The sequence below is a fragment of the Amblyraja radiata genome, chromosome 1 (assembly GCF_010909765.2).
Source record: "Amblyraja radiata isolate CabotCenter1 chromosome 1, sAmbRad1.1.pri, whole genome shotgun sequence".
NCBI lineage: Eukaryota > Metazoa > Chordata > Chondrichthyes > Rajiformes > Rajidae > Amblyraja > Amblyraja radiata.
In genome coordinates this window covers 152,609,178-152,624,657 of record NC_045956.1, presented here as the reverse complement: position 1 = coordinate 152,624,657, position 15,480 = coordinate 152,609,178, and the positions used below count along the sequence as shown (strand labels likewise).

At 38.9% G+C, this 15,480-nt stretch overlaps 1 protein-coding gene and 1 long non-coding RNA gene across 12 annotated transcripts in view; one reads left to right on the top strand and one right to left on the bottom strand.

Moving 5' to 3' along the window:
- nedd4l (NEDD4 like E3 ubiquitin protein ligase) overlaps positions 1 to 15,480 on the top strand; it is a 399,262-nt gene that overhangs the window by 284,710 nt on the left and 99,072 nt on the right. For all 11 annotated transcript variants that reach the window (XM_033032994.1, XM_033032911.1, XM_033032976.1 and 8 more), the window contains 3 exons: positions 6,502 to 6,563; positions 10,616 to 10,718; positions 14,826 to 14,986. In XM_033032994.1, the coding sequence (XP_032888885.1) occupies positions 6,502 to 6,563; positions 10,616 to 10,718; positions 14,826 to 14,986 (326 nt within the window). The remainder of the gene's footprint in view (positions 1 to 6,501; positions 6,564 to 10,615; positions 10,719 to 14,825; positions 14,987 to 15,480) is intronic.
- On the bottom strand, positions 9,623 to 14,868 carry LOC116980608. The gene is made up of 3 exons (XR_004414022.1): positions 14,749 to 14,868; positions 11,763 to 11,815; positions 9,623 to 10,158 (listed from the first exon to the last, which is right to left on the bottom strand). It is a non-coding gene; the product is annotated as an uncharacterized LOC116980608 (long non-coding RNA).

Below are 15,480 nucleotides of genomic sequence, written 5' to 3'. Positions count from 1 at the left end.
TTGGTAATAATCTTGTAGTTTTAATTATAACATATCAGATGCAGGCTTTTATTCCTGTTTTAGTTAATTACTACACGGGATTCACATCTCCTGTCTTCAAACAATAATCTACGCCTTTAAGTACGAGAGCGGTAAATTTACCTTGATTTTATCTTGTCCTATGATATTAGATTCTCTTATTCTAGCTTTTGATTCTTACAAGGCTGTCTGATCAAAATCAAGACATTTCTATGCATAAAATTGCTCTTTACTTTCAGATGCAAGAACTTAATTTATCTTTCCCACTTTGGCTTGATCTTTAAGCAGTGGAGTATTGTAGGACAGTTGAAATCATGATTCTGCATTTGTTTTGTTCACATACCTGCTGTTGTGAGTGTGAGATGTATTGTTTAAATGGCATCTTGGTGTGCTGGTATCTTGAAATGTTTTCAGTTTATCACATGATATGCATGAGGAGCTTCAGGTCAAGCATATCAATTTTTTTTTTCACTGTGAGGGTAATGCCTTGCGTGATGATAGCATATGCTTCCCTTTGCAGCCTTATGTTTCAAATGTTGTCAAATAATCTTTATTTCATATATTGATGAAAGGACAGTGACCTCAATTTCAACTATTTTTTGGAAGTTCAGGTAATTTAATTTGGAAGTTTCATATCATGCATACCTTTTGGATTGTTGCAATACATTTTGTGAGTAAATGCTAAGGGACAACTTCATCTAACTTGTTCCTGCTTATCATTGTTGATTCGCTCTTCAACTTATTAGACAGCATTCCCTTCCCAGTGTCTGGCAAATTATTTTGAACCAGCTACTGTGTAAGATTGAAAACCTGGAATGGATCTATATTTTACTGTCATCATGTAATTTTAAAAATGGTTGCCGGCTTCCACATCATTGCAACTGATCATATCAGATATTTATACAGTTAAAAAGATCAATGTGGAATAATAACCTGCTGCAAAGTTCACTTTTGAGAATTAACTTCATTTCTGTTGCTATGAGTCTCAACACTTAGATAATGATGGAAATTAGGCGTTGCCCTAAAGATAATTTAATTCATCAAGGTTTCACCTGCCTATGGATAGGCCTAACTTATTTGACACAGGGTTTCTTAGTCAAATTAACTTTTTGCTGAAATGTCAATTGTTATTGTGTGAACACTACTGAGTTTGACCCTATTGAATATATAGACACTGAGAATTAAGAGCTTTAATATTGAATACATTTTAAATTCTGAATCAATATTATTTTTGGAAAAAAATAGACGTTTTGGTCTGTGAGTAATCTCTATGTTTACTGTGATGTTGCTGCAAGCAAGATTTTCATTGTACCTGCACCTCACTGTACTGGCACATATGATAATAGAACCAACATTACTTATTCAAATGTTATTCCCACCTTTAAGAAAACTCATCATTTGAGATCAGTGGTTATGAAGTTAAGAATACACTGTCAAATGAGTTTTAAAATAGCCAAACTACTCTCAAATATTAGAATTAATATTAATTTTGTTGGGACCATTCACAAATGGACACAAACACAAGCAATCAAATTCTATGAATGTTCATGAAATTAAACATTTTAAATAACATAAGACTAACCTGCCTCTGGTAGGTTTTGTCGTCTGGGTTGAATATTAGATAAATTTGATAGAGAAAATCAAAATCAAATTTTGACCCCTGATCTTATTTGTTGACCTTCTGTGATCTGACAAAAGTGGCACTTTTCTCTGAACTAGAATTCTCCGGACTAGACATTCAATTCCCTGGACTAGAAAAGAGTAAATTATTAATTACCGTCTTTGTGGGCCACACGGTGGCACAGTGATAGAATTGCTGCCTTACAATGTCAGAGACTCGGGTTCGATCCTGACTATGGGTACTGTCCATTCTGAGTTTGAACATTCTCCCCGTGACTGTGTGGGTTTTCTCTGGTTTCATCCCACACTACAAAGACGTACAGGTTGGTAGGTTAATTGGCTTTGGTAAAAATGGTAAATTGTCCCTAGTATATCGGATAGTGTTAGTGGACGCGGATCGCTAGTCCACGTGGACTCGGTGGGCCAAAGGGCCTGTTTCCACGCTGTATCTCTAAACTAAACTAAACTAAGCCTCAACTTGTCACCACAAATAAGTGGCTATCAATGGTAGTGCTATCATATAAGTTTATTCTTTCCTTTCATGTTCCATTGTGTATTTTTTCCATTCCGCTGCACTACTTTATTAGAGTTAGACTGCATCTGCCACTGTTATGTATGTTAGAAACTGCAGAATCTGGTTCATACACAAAAGGACAGAAGGAATGTGAACATGCTAGGGCTAATCTAATGGCAGAAAAGAATACAAGGTGCTGGAGTAGCTCAGCAGGTCAGGCGACGTCTATGATGAACATGGATAGATGACATTTTGGGTTGTGACCCCTTTTCAGTCTGAAGAGGGGTCTCAATCTGAAACGTCACCTTTCCATGTTCTCCAGAGATGCTGCCTGACCTGCTGAGTTACTCCAGCACCTTGTATTCTTTTCTGCCATTAGATTAGCCCTAGCATGTTCACATTCCTTCTGAACTTATCTGCATTTTGCTTTCATTATTTAGCATGGCACTCAATTTGATATTTGTTGAGAAATTTGAATGATCATCTCGCACAGGATTATCGTTATGGGATAGGGAAAGGTGGCCTTCATATATGTTTGTAATTCACTTGTCCCGGACATTCAGCCGGTTATACAAGTTTATTGTTTCTGGTAAAAGTAGCATCTGTCCCGCCCACTTCCCTGACATCAGTCTGAAGAAGGGTCTTGACCCGAAACGTCACACATTCCTTCTCCCCAGAGATGCTGCCTGAGTTACTCCAGCATTTTGTGTCTACCTTTGCTGCAAAGACCTTCTTCCTCTCCATCCCAAGACCTGACTTTTCCTAGTTCATTTAAAAATTCCATAGACAGCTGCAAAGCTTAATTCTTTATACATTTACCTCCCCCCCCCAAAAAAAAGTAGTGAATTCCAAATCATTACACATTTTTTCACTTTTTAAAATCTCCACCATGAAATTTCCATCTCATAATTAATCATAACATTTTTGACATGCTTCCACAGCTGGTTTGACTGGTTAAGAGCAATTGAGTTTGATAAAGTAGCCAAGAAGATTGTTAAAAGACCAGGACTAAATTTACAATGTGCCAAAAACTGTGTTAAACCATTTCGAACAACCCCTAAGATTTGCGAATTTTTAAGAATGAAATGCAGAAAATGCCATCTTTGCTTAACAATGAATGGTCGATGAATCCTCTGAAAGGCAAATAATTCCACAGCAGACGAAAATCAAGTGTTGGTTAAGAAATACTGTAACTCTGCATGTGTGACTGTGAGTAATCATTTACGTTTTAATCTACAATTGTGTAGTATTTCAGGAAGCTAATTCTGTAATACTTCTAAAACTCATTTTGGAATTGCAAGTTCCAGTAGTGGATTCCATTTTCTCTTGTTGAACTAAATAATCTCGTGAGAATATGAGTCTCCACGATTCAAAGTTGACCCTTGCAATTTGCATGATTTGATTTTTAGAACTAATCTTTTATCGTTATATGTTTTGCAAATTATTTTTCACTGCGATAAAGACTGAACATCATGGGCGGCCTAATTAGATTCAAACAAATGCCATAGAGCACATAAGTAAAGGAATGGTTAATCATTAACTTCCTGTTTGCTTGTACAGATAGAATTATTTTCTCACTGATAACTTTGCATTAAAAACCAATTGAATAGTTAAATACATCAATAAAAAATAGATATAGAGTAAAAAAATTCTATACTTGTCAGTCTTTTTAAAAATTTATTGAAATGTGAGTACTTTTATGTTTTTTAAGTTGGTAATTGAAGATTACCACTGATAATTTCCATTAATAAGGTAGCAAATAACTGCATTGTTTTTTTTTACTCAAAGATAATTTGGTAATTTTTAATTCTTAATGTTGTACACTGTTGTATTTGTTCCTATGCAGACTTTTCTAATGAAAGCCTGCCTGAAGGTACATTGGCACACTGCATTTATGCCCCTTGGTGGTTCTGGAGCTTCTCAATCTTCAGTCCTTCAGTTTCTCTGACAAGATTTTAAGTACACACAAAAAATACGAATACAAATTATTACTGTCCCACTGTACGAGGTAATTCAAGAGTTCTCCCGAGTTTTCCCCTGATTCAAACTCGGAGAATGTCCGTAGCGGGTCCGTAGGAGTTTGTGGATGTCTCGTAGCGGCTTGTACGAGTAAAAATGAACAATTTTTTTCAACACGAGTATTTTTTTCACACGTGGACATTTTTCAGTGTTGGAAAAACGTCACGAGTTTACTGGATTTTCCGGGTACCTACCGTTACTTGTACGAGCCGCTACGAGACATCCACGAATTCCTACGGACCCGCTACGGACATTGTTGGAGCCTAAAAGTCTGCATCATAAATGAAATGATAAAAGTTTGATTCTTTGGGATTTGAGCATCGCTGCCATTTGTTGTCTAACCTAAATTGAACTGAGGCGGCAATGAAAATGTAACCATGGTAGTGGGTCTAGAATCTTATGCAGAACACATTGTGTACAAGTGGCAAATCTCCTTTTCCCAGAGAGCATTACTGAACCATATAGGTTTTTATCATTGCTTAGCTTAGCATTTCCTAATTCCAGATTTATTTAATTACTTTTATTTAAATTCCCCTGCTGTCATGAGTCAATTTACTGGATCATTGGTTGGCTATAGACCAAGAACTTACCTTTAAAACTATTATTCTCTCATGAATGCTGGAAATGTTGGAAATCAGAAATAAGACAACATATGCTATAAATACCAGGCTGCTGATAAAATGGAGGAAGGCACAAAGTAAACAATAAATGGTAAGTTTGACGAATAATAGATTGTTGCAGTACAACTATTATTTTTGCTGGCTCTCATAGCAATTTCCAATTTCCACCCCTTGGACCTTTCTCTGTATCCTTGTAGATTTTATTTCAGCCCTTAACTTTTATGTAGTTGTGTGTTTTGCTTTTTTTTAGTATGGCTGTATGGTAATTTGAGTTTCACTGTACCTTAATTGATACACGTGACAATAAACTGACCTTTGAACCTTTGAAGCTATCCAATTCCATCTTGAAGGCCACAAGGGAACCTGTATCTGCCACACCTGCAGGCAGTGCATTTCCAATTCCAACCATAAGCAATATATTTTTTGTATGCTCTTAATTTTTTTGTTCTTTATTTTATACCCACAGTTAGTTGTATGATTTCCTGTGAATTTGAAAATTGTGGTTTGTATCAACAAGCCTACATCACTAATTGAAATTTAAAAAAATTAATAGCCTTAATACCAATCCTTGGGAAATGCTACAAGGTAATGATGAAAAGCAAGAAGGGAAGGTGGAGAGGAGATGCAAGAATCTGCAGATGCTGGATTCTTAGGTGAAAGACAAAAGTACTGGTGTAACTCAACGGGTCAGACAGCATGTGTGGAAGGAATGGATAGGCAATGTTTCAGGTCAAGACCATTCGTCAGAAGGGAAGTTAGTTGAACTAGTACAGAAATACAAGATGAGGATATGTAATTGTCAATAGCAGAAACATTATCAGTATCTGCTGTCCAAAAATGGGAGAGATCATTATAATTTGAAATTGCTGAGACCTGTTGATTCTGAAATGGGTAAATCGTCTCATCTTATTCCTTTTCTCATTGCAGTCAATATTCAGATTTTAACTCCTTAGAACAGGATAAGGACTAATTTTATTTAAAGCCTCAACAACTTCCCCTGACAGTTTGTTCCATACGTTCACCACCCTCTGAAAATGTTGTCCCTCTGGTTCCTATTATATCTTTCCCTTCTCAAGTCAAAAAGTGTTTTATTATCATATGTCCCAGATAGAACAATTAAATTCTTACTTGCAGCAGTACCACAGAATATGTAAACATTCTAATGTGTAAACAATATAATAAACGAGAAAAAACGTTCAGTGTGTATATATATACACATACTCTATATACACACACACACACACAAATATATATGTGTGTATATATACACATACACGCACCCATACATACACATAAAAAACAAACAAACAATACAAACAATCAAACAACAACACCTTAAACCTAAGTCGTCTTATTCTTGATTTCCTGAACCTGCGAAAAGGACTGTGCATTCACAATATCGATTCCCCTCATGATCTTATACATCTCCATAAGATCACCCTTCAGTCTCCTGCATTTTAAGGAATAAAGTTCTAACCTGCCAACAGGTCTTCGAGTCCTGGCAATATCCTCGTATACCTTCTCTGCAATCTTTCCAGCATAATGTCATCTTTCCAATAGCAGATTGACCAAAACTGAATAAAACACTCAAGGTGCTGCCTCGCCAATGTCGTATATAAATGTAGCATGATGTCCATTGATATTCGGTTTAATGTGAAGTTATTGTTTCAATTAAGCAATTAATCTCAATATAATTCATTTTTCAAACAGGCAGAAGATCCAGCCTTGGAAAGGCCATATACTTTTAAAGACTTCCTGCTCAGGCCAAGGAGGTAAGTTTCATTGATTAGTTGTAATTCTGAGTATTCTTGTGTGTATTCATGAGTCATGTACATGTTTGAATATAAAGTGTAACAAGAGCTCTCTTCTCCTTGTCTTTACATCTAATGTTTTCCTGGTGCCTTGCTTAATGAGTGTTGTGGTACAATTCAAAATCTTTCTCCTCGCCTTGCTTTTTTTTAACATCTATGTTAAACATCTTGTATTAAAATGCTGCCCCAGCTTCATCTGCTTTGGATGTATGATGTTGAATACCTTGGTAAATCATGGCTGATTATTTACCTGAGGTTGTATTGAAATACAGTTTGATCAGTCTGAGTAAAATGATAATTGCATAAAAGTCATGTTGTGGCATCGCTTACCTGCTCATGCCAGATCCTCGACCAGTTCTCGCCTGCTCTTGGATCTGCTGATTGTTTCCAGTATCATTTTATTCAACCACGCAGCAGTTTCCTCCAGCGTCATTATTTTTCTGCATTGTGTGAAGCTAATACCTAACAACCGGCAATCATGCGTAGTTTTTCCTTCCCTTCTTAATGGACAAAGTTCGTACAAAACATATCAATGGAAATAGCTGATTATTTGAAGAGAAGGCTAATCAACAGGAACCCATTGCACAGGACTATTTCTGTATTAAAGATGGGAAAATATTAACATGCCAGCTCATGAAATAGTTATTGTTTGAGAGCGAGGATGTGCAGCTCAGGAGCTTGTATTGAAGTTTGGCTTTAAGTTTCTCTGCATTCCCATAGCTAGCAGAAGAAGTTGCATCTTTTCAAGCTCCTATGTTGTAGTTGTTTTAATTTCAAGATATTGATACATTACAGTATTGTTTACTTGGAGAAAGGTTACTAGCAACATCATGGCGGGGGGAGTACGTGTGCAATGATATTTTCACATTGTTTTCAGCTTGCGTGTCATGTAGTGCAGAGATGCTGATCCTTGGTCTTCACATATTTTTAATTAGTGCACCGTCAATAGAGTCAATAGTTCTCTCAAACTGTGTCTTCATTTTTGCAGTGAGTGTGAATCTATAGGTTCATCTGCTTTGTAAACTATATTTGGCAAGCTGTTACCAAATTCCAGTATTTCCATTACATGACCAATTTTAAACTTGGGATTCCTACCGCTTTCTTTGTGCTATTTAATGTTTTTAATATTCCTGCATCTTTCAATATAGTTTGCAAGCAGATGTTTTGAACGTTTCAACACATATGTCCAGAACTATGTTTTCAATGCTGGTATTTGAGTCATTTGTGTTATACTTTTATAATTTAATGCCAATCACCATGCCTGAGAATTGGAATAAAGCTTGTGACATTGAGTAATCTTTTTGTCACAATGTATTTTATTTTGTCATCTATTTTCTCATGTTTAGTTAAACTTAGTTTAGAAATACAGGGTGGAAACAAGCCCTGCGGCACACAGAGTCCGCACCGACCAACGAATCCCGCATATTAACACAATCCTACACACACTAGGGACTATTTTTATATTTGCCAAGCCAATTATCCTACAAACCTGTACGTCTTTGGCGTGTGGGAGGAATACGAAGATCTCGGGGGGAAACCCATGCGTTCACGGGGAGAATGAACAAACTGCGTACAGACAGCATCCGTAGTCAGGATCGAACTTGGGTTGCCGGTGCTGCAAGCGCTGTAAGGCAGCAACTCTACCGCTGCACCACCATGTATTCTTTGCTTGTGGCTGTTACTGGTAGTACCCAACAGTTATGATGCCAATTGTTTTCGTAAAGTGACAGAACCTCACAGTACATAGAAGTCACATAGTGGCTAATAATAGAAGATACTGAAGCATCAGGCCACGAAGCTTAGATGTATTAGGGAGCAGCATATATACCATGGAGATCCTTGGCGTATTGGAAAAGGAGGGTAAATAGGGAAGTCTATTTTCTCTGGGGAATTAGTGGCAGTACACCGGTTTTAAATTCTATGAACTGGCTGCAATCATTGTCTTTTGTTTTAAACAAATGCTTGAAAATGCATCTATCTGAGAGACGAGATGAGGATGGTGTGTGTTTTGAATTGTTCCATCTTTGAGCCAGTTGATAAACTTGATTGAATGATAGCATCTTGATGCAAATACGTTTTGGGTATTTTGTGTGCCAGTGTTGTTCTTCAAACAATGACTGGGAATAGATAACTCAGTACAAAGCAAGATTTAAACTTCTGAGCTTGTTTATAGATTAGATAAATTCAATTAAGCAGGGATAGTAACCATTAACATGCAACATTACCTGGATGAATGAATGCAATTCACTCTCCGTCTCTCCAGGGGACAGGAAGTTAAGTAAGTAAGTAAGTAAGTTTATTGGCTAAGTATTCACATACAAGGAATTTGCCATGGTGCTCTGCCCACAAGTAACAACGTGACATACAGTGACGGTTACGAATGACTCAGTAAACACTAAACATTAATAATAATAAAACATTAATGATAAAACACCATTGATCAAGCATGTGAGCCAACAAAATACCAGATCAAAGGGAGGCTACAGATTTTTGGCTGTTTAGAGCAACTACTCGTGGATAAAAAACTGTTTTTATGTCTGGCTGTGGCAGCTTTGACAATCCAGAGTCGCCTTCCAGAGGGAAGTGATTCAAATAGTTTGTGGCCAGGGTGAGAGGGGTCAGAGATGATCTTGCCTGCTCACTTCCTGGCCCTTGCAGTGTACAGTTCATCAATGGAGGGAAGGTTGCAGCCAATTACCTTCTCTGCTGATCGGTCGATTCGCTGCAGGCTCCAGGTGTCGTGCTTGGTGGCAAACCAGACCATGATGGAGAAGGTGAGAACAAACTCTACAATGGCCGTGTAGAATTGGACCATCATTGCCTGTGGCAGATTGTGCTTCCTCAGCTGCCGCAGGAAGTACTTACGTGATGTGCCTTTTTGGCTGTGGATGGTAGCCCCTCACTTAAGGTCCTTGGAGATGATGGTTCCCAGGAACTTAAAAGACTCCACAGATGTGACTGTGGTGTTGTTGATGGTGAGTGGAGTGGAGTGAGGGGAGGGGGAGCTCTCCTAAAGTAAGACTGGAGTGACCAAAGAAATCGGAAAGTATTTTTCATTTGGATTTACTGCAAAATCCTGATTTGAAGTATTTCAGCAGGTGTGTGTTATGCGAATTATTTCATCATGTAAAGCAACAGTTTATAACTTATTCTCACTCACACTTTGGACATTATTATATTGTCCCACAATAACAATGTAAAAGCTGGAAGTTAGCGTAAATGCTCAGCAGAATAACATTTTAATTTTTTCAATCTAAGATGAAAGAATCATTCAAGCTATATTCAACAATGGTAATTTTAAAATAAAAGAACATGATATAGATTTTTTTATCCCATTGGTGCCAGATAGTTCACACAAGCATACACCTTGCTAACAGATTACATTTTGTTAGTTGATACACTTCATCATTGAATTATCTGAGTAGCCGGACAGCAATTACTTAAACCTGCTGACTTGCTTTAGCATTTATATCAGAGAACCTGTCCCTGGACCTTACATCAGTTGAGATCTGGCATAGAATCCACAAGCTCATTATCTTCAATGTAGGTAGAATAGCTGTGAAAAGGAACGGTCAGAATAAAGTAAGTGGCAATTTTATTTAATTATTTCTGATCACCATAGCATTTTTAATTACTGAGAATGTTTGCAGGGGATTTTTCTATATTTCAGAGGCATTTGACATAATTAACATTTTATTTATTTATTTATTTATTTGTTTATTTATTCTTACATTTTGAATGCTTTGATATTAAGGCAAAGCAAGGGTTTTAGATCTACTGGTTTCTCAGCATTTCTGGCCTACTCACATAACCCAATGCAAAACCCATGTCACCTGCAGGTCTAACCTTGCGGTACCAAACGTTTGTGGCGGTAAGTGGGTAGTGTGGGTAGCAAGCTTCACTTGACAAAACCCACTCCTATGTCTCTATAGGCGGTTTCAAAATTGTTTCAATCGGTGGAACAAAAATACATTTTTATTTTATAATGGTAATATTATTACTGTCTATTGCAGTCATAAATCCCGGGTGAAAGGATTTCTGCGTTTGAAGATGGCCTACCTTCCAAGGAATGGTGGGCAAGAAGAAGACACTCCTGAACAAAGGGAAGAATCCGAGGTATAAATCTGAGAATTATGCGTCTTCCCCAACCCTTTGAATTGGAATTAGATTGCTGCCCCTTTGCTTGATGATGATCTGATCCACAGCACTCAGCAGGCACGACGGAACAGTTTTGGCTGATGTTATTTTACCTTCCCACAGACAGCTGTTGATGTCTGAATTATAACAAACGGTTATAAATATTGGTAAATATTGGTAAATAGAGGAAAATTAAAAGAGAAACAAGGAGACCCAAGAGCCTGCAGATGCCGGAATCTCAATGTGCCCTGCAGCATCTGTGAGTGGCAAGGAATAGTCGATGTTTCTGTTCGAATCCCTGCATCAACATTGAGAGAGTGGAGATAGCTTGTGTAAAGAGAAGAGGGGGAGAGCAGAGATAGAAGCAAGAGGTGATTGTTAGCCCAGAGAGAAGTGAAGATGGTGGCATATGGATCCAGGTAGAGGATGAGTAGGGGTGGAGCTTCTGCTTTTCGCAGGGACATCTGTGGCTCGCTGACTCTCGGGTCCGCTCATCCTTCACCATCCTTCAATGACCCTTTCAGGTTAGGCAAAGATTCATGTGCATCTCCTCCAACCTCATCCACCTCAACATCTGTCTAAGCGCAGACTTAGCAAGTGGTTTGCTGACTATTTGTGTTCTGTCCACAATGGCCATACCGAGTTCCCAGTTGCATACCATTTCAACCCCCCTTCCCATCTCCACACTGACCTCACCACTCTTGGCCTTCTCCACTGCCGGTGTGAGGCTCAATGCAAACTAGAGGAACAACATTCCTTCTTCGCAATCTACACTCCAATGGTATGAACACTGAATTTTCCATTTTAGATATCCCTCCCCTCCGATGTGTTTCCCCCTCCCCTCTCACTCCTCTTCTGATCCTACCTCCGGTCCTCCCATTTTGTTGTCTCCTTTCCCATATCTCTCTCTTGACTTCTATCACCCATTATTGTTCCCTCCTTCCTTCTGCTTCCATCCACCTACACAAGCAAGTTTATTTTACTTTTCTCCAAACAGCTCCAATTATCATCTTCCCTACTTACCAGGTCCAGCTCTCATAATCTTTGTGTACCTGCTTGTGTTCCTGTTAAGTTAGCTAGAATTCGAGAATAAAACATTTGAAACATATAAGGTTGTTAAGGGCTTGGACACGCTAGAGGCAGGAAACATGTTCCCGATGTTGGGGGAGTCCAGAACCAGGGGCCACAGTTTAAGAATAAGGAGTAAGCCATTTAGAACGGAGACGAGGAAACACTTTTTCTCACAGAGTGGTGAGTCTGTGGAATTCTCTGCCTCAGAGGGCGGTGAAGGCAGGTTCTCTGGATGCTTTCAAGAGAGAGCTGGATAGGGCTCTTAAAAATAGCGGAGTCAGGGGATATGGGGAGAGGGCAGGAATGTGGTACTGATTGGGAATGATCAGCCATGATCACATTGAATGGCGGTGCTGGCTCGAAGGGCCAAATGGCCTACTCCTGCACCTATTGTCTATTGTCTATTGCCTATAAAATAAGAATGTGTGAAGTACTCACTAGGTCAGGCAGCAACTGCAGAAAGAGCAGAGTTCATGTGCTCTTAATAATATTTCAGATGGATAAATAGTGATTACAAGTGAATCAGATGTTGCATGAGCTGACTCAAACTTCCTTCGAAACCATTCAAGCTCTGATTCATTTTTAATCTCCAGTGTATGTTCTTAATCAAAGCTGTGCAACATTCATTATCAAAAATGGTTTGCTATTCCCATAGATCGAGGTCGCCTTCCTTTTCTCCAGATACAACAACATTATCTGACTGTTTGAAATCCCAGGGTGTGGATATCATATTTAAATATGGCTGGTTAACATTTGCTGTGTCCAAACAAGATTGAGGGTTGAACTGAGGTTTATGTCCACTTATGATGAGCAGGTTGACAAACGCCAAGGCAATTGCCAGGTTATGATTTAAGTGTGCTAATAATTCTGCTGCCTGAGGTATTTGTTGCAGAGGAACTAAACCAGGTAAGCCCCAGGTAATCTCGACTGCTTGCAAAAAGAAAGGGAGAAAATATTCGCTCTAGAAAAAGGAAAAAAATGTGTAAAATTTATGCTTGGCCATTTTCAAGTGATATTAGGAGCACTTTTACATTCATGTGAGTAGAAATGTTGAAACAATTTCCACTACAACTGAAAAAGCCAATGAGCCAGAGTTTGCTGGTGAGCAGACTGCTTTTCATTGACTCTGGGCAAAAATATATCTTGCAGTCATTCCATCGGGAATGCTTAGAAAGGTGGGATGGATTTTCTGCTCAGCACCACTGTGCATCCTCAAGACATACAGGGGCATTACGTGGGCCCATAAAACGAGAAGGACATTCATGGTCAGTTTAATCACACCTGGAGACTCAGCAGGAATTGTGAAATTAGGTTGATGGCAATGTGGGGAGAATGAAATGGGATGAGTGTAAATTAATGCTTGATGTTTGTTGGAGACCTGTTGCACCAAAGGATCTGTTTCTGTGCTGTTCAATTAAATGACTATGAAATGCTTTTGAGAAACTCTGCAACTTTATAAACTGTAAGCATTGTAAAAAAATATTAATGCAATATTAAAAAATCTAAATTCGCAAGCTGTAAGAAATGAGGAATTACTTTATCAGAAAACTTTTCAAATTAATAACTCATCCCTGGTTCTCTACAGCGCATGCCTTCTCTTCCATTAAAATCAAGTCGAGAACTTTACTTGTAAGCAACACTAATTAAAGTATACAATAATACCAAGCCAATTAACCTACAAACCTGTGGGAGGGAACGTGCAGATTCTAGTTTAAACCGAAGATAGACACAAAATACTGGAGTAACTCAGCCAGACAGGCAGCATCTCTGGAGAGAGGAATGGGCGACATTTCGGGTCAAGACCCATCTTCAGACCCGACCCGACCCGACCCGAAACGTCGCCCATTCCTTCTCCCAAGAGATGCTGCCTGTCCCGCTGTGTTACTCCAGCATTTAGTGTCTACATTCGATTTAAAGCAGCATCTGCAATTCTTTCCTACACAATAAAAACTATGATGCAGGATGACCCTATATTTACTTTCAGCGAATACAATGCTGTGCATTTAGGAACAAAACATGCAAGCTAGTGATCACTTCACTGCTGTAGCCTGGCTTATCTCATTGCTCTCTCTCTGCTGTTCCATGCACCCTACCCCCATTTGTCCCTCTTTGACCATAGAACTGCAGAGCTGGTGGTTATCTGTCATTCCAGAGATTTAGTTTAAATAAAATTCTTTTGACAGTAATCAGCCTGATTTTTTTTCCCCCAATTGTCTGCCACACACCTTAAAGATTAGAGTCAGATTGTGTGCTACTTGCTGGACAGTTCTGGTGCCTGCTTCAGTTCTGTGCCGGCCTAAAATATGCAGGCTTTGTATATTTGCATAAGACCTTTGGCCGTCAGGCACCATTTCTGATCTGAAGCAAAGTTTTCTTCAAGTTTATATTGCAACGGCTAACCTGGGGCTTAAGTTGTTAATTTCTCCCCGAATGCATTCTGAGTCAGTGTCAGTATACAGCATTGCTGGCTGCAAATTCCTACTTTCCACGTTCAGAGGAATGCTGAAGTTGCTCTCATAGCCGACAAAATCCAGACCAGTGTTTTTGACTCCAGAATGTTTGGCTAATTTAAAATTCTGGCTGATGGATTGTTGTGTAAGAGTATCATGGAATTGAGTTACACACCTGCCTTATGGAGTTTTGGAATTAATCCTGTTGCCTTTGTTCATGAAGAAGTAGAGGTGTGGGCAAAGCAGGCGATTACTTCAGGAGTGGGGATGCAGTGTGCCGTATCCAATATGTTGTACGCGATTTAAAAGGGAATTAAGAACAATTAATTTTGCAGCACAGCAATAGGCCTTTGACCTAGCAACTCCGAGCCGTGTCCCAGGAGTTCCCTTCCACCTTCCACCTCACATCATCTCACCCACCAAGCACTTAATTCCATTCCTTTTTCCCTCACTTAGGTAGTCACCTAGCTTTATTTTAAATGTCTTACCAGTATTTGGTAGCATGTCCTACTGCATCTACCTGTGCCAACATTTTCCTTCTTGTCTTTTTCCTTCTTGCCTTCAGCGTGTCTGGAACATGGTTGACCCTGCTGATTCAGGAGCCCAACGTGAGCAACAGTTGCCTCCACTGCCGCCTGGCTGGGAAGAGAAAACGGATAACCTCGGTCGGACTTACTATGTGAATCATAACAATAGGACAACACAGTGGCAGCGACCAAGTCTAGTGTAAGTTCTTGTCCTGGTCTATAGTTTATCATGCACAGTTTATCATCCAAATAATTGTCTCAGCATATTTTGTCACCATGGCTCCTTCTGGTATTTAAATAATAGTACTTTGGATTCAACAGGTAGCATTGACTAGCTAATGACTGCCAGTTGTATTTCTCTTGGTGTTTGAGTTGTGAAATACCGATCGCCCCATTTGTTCATACTAGGTAAAATATAAAATATAAAATGCATTTACTTAATATGTTCACAGCCCAACCGCCAGGGGAGCAAGCATGTAACATCATTATTTTATTTTCCTATTTTGTTAACTTAGTTACTTCAATGTGCAAACAAGGAAATGCAGATGCTGGTTTACAAATAAAAGTCCTGGAGTAATAGAGCGGGTCAGGCATCATCTCTGGACAACATAGAAAGGCAACGTTACCGGCCGGGACCCTTGTTCAGACTCATTTCAACACTCGGTCTGAAGAAGGGTCCCGACCCAAAATGAC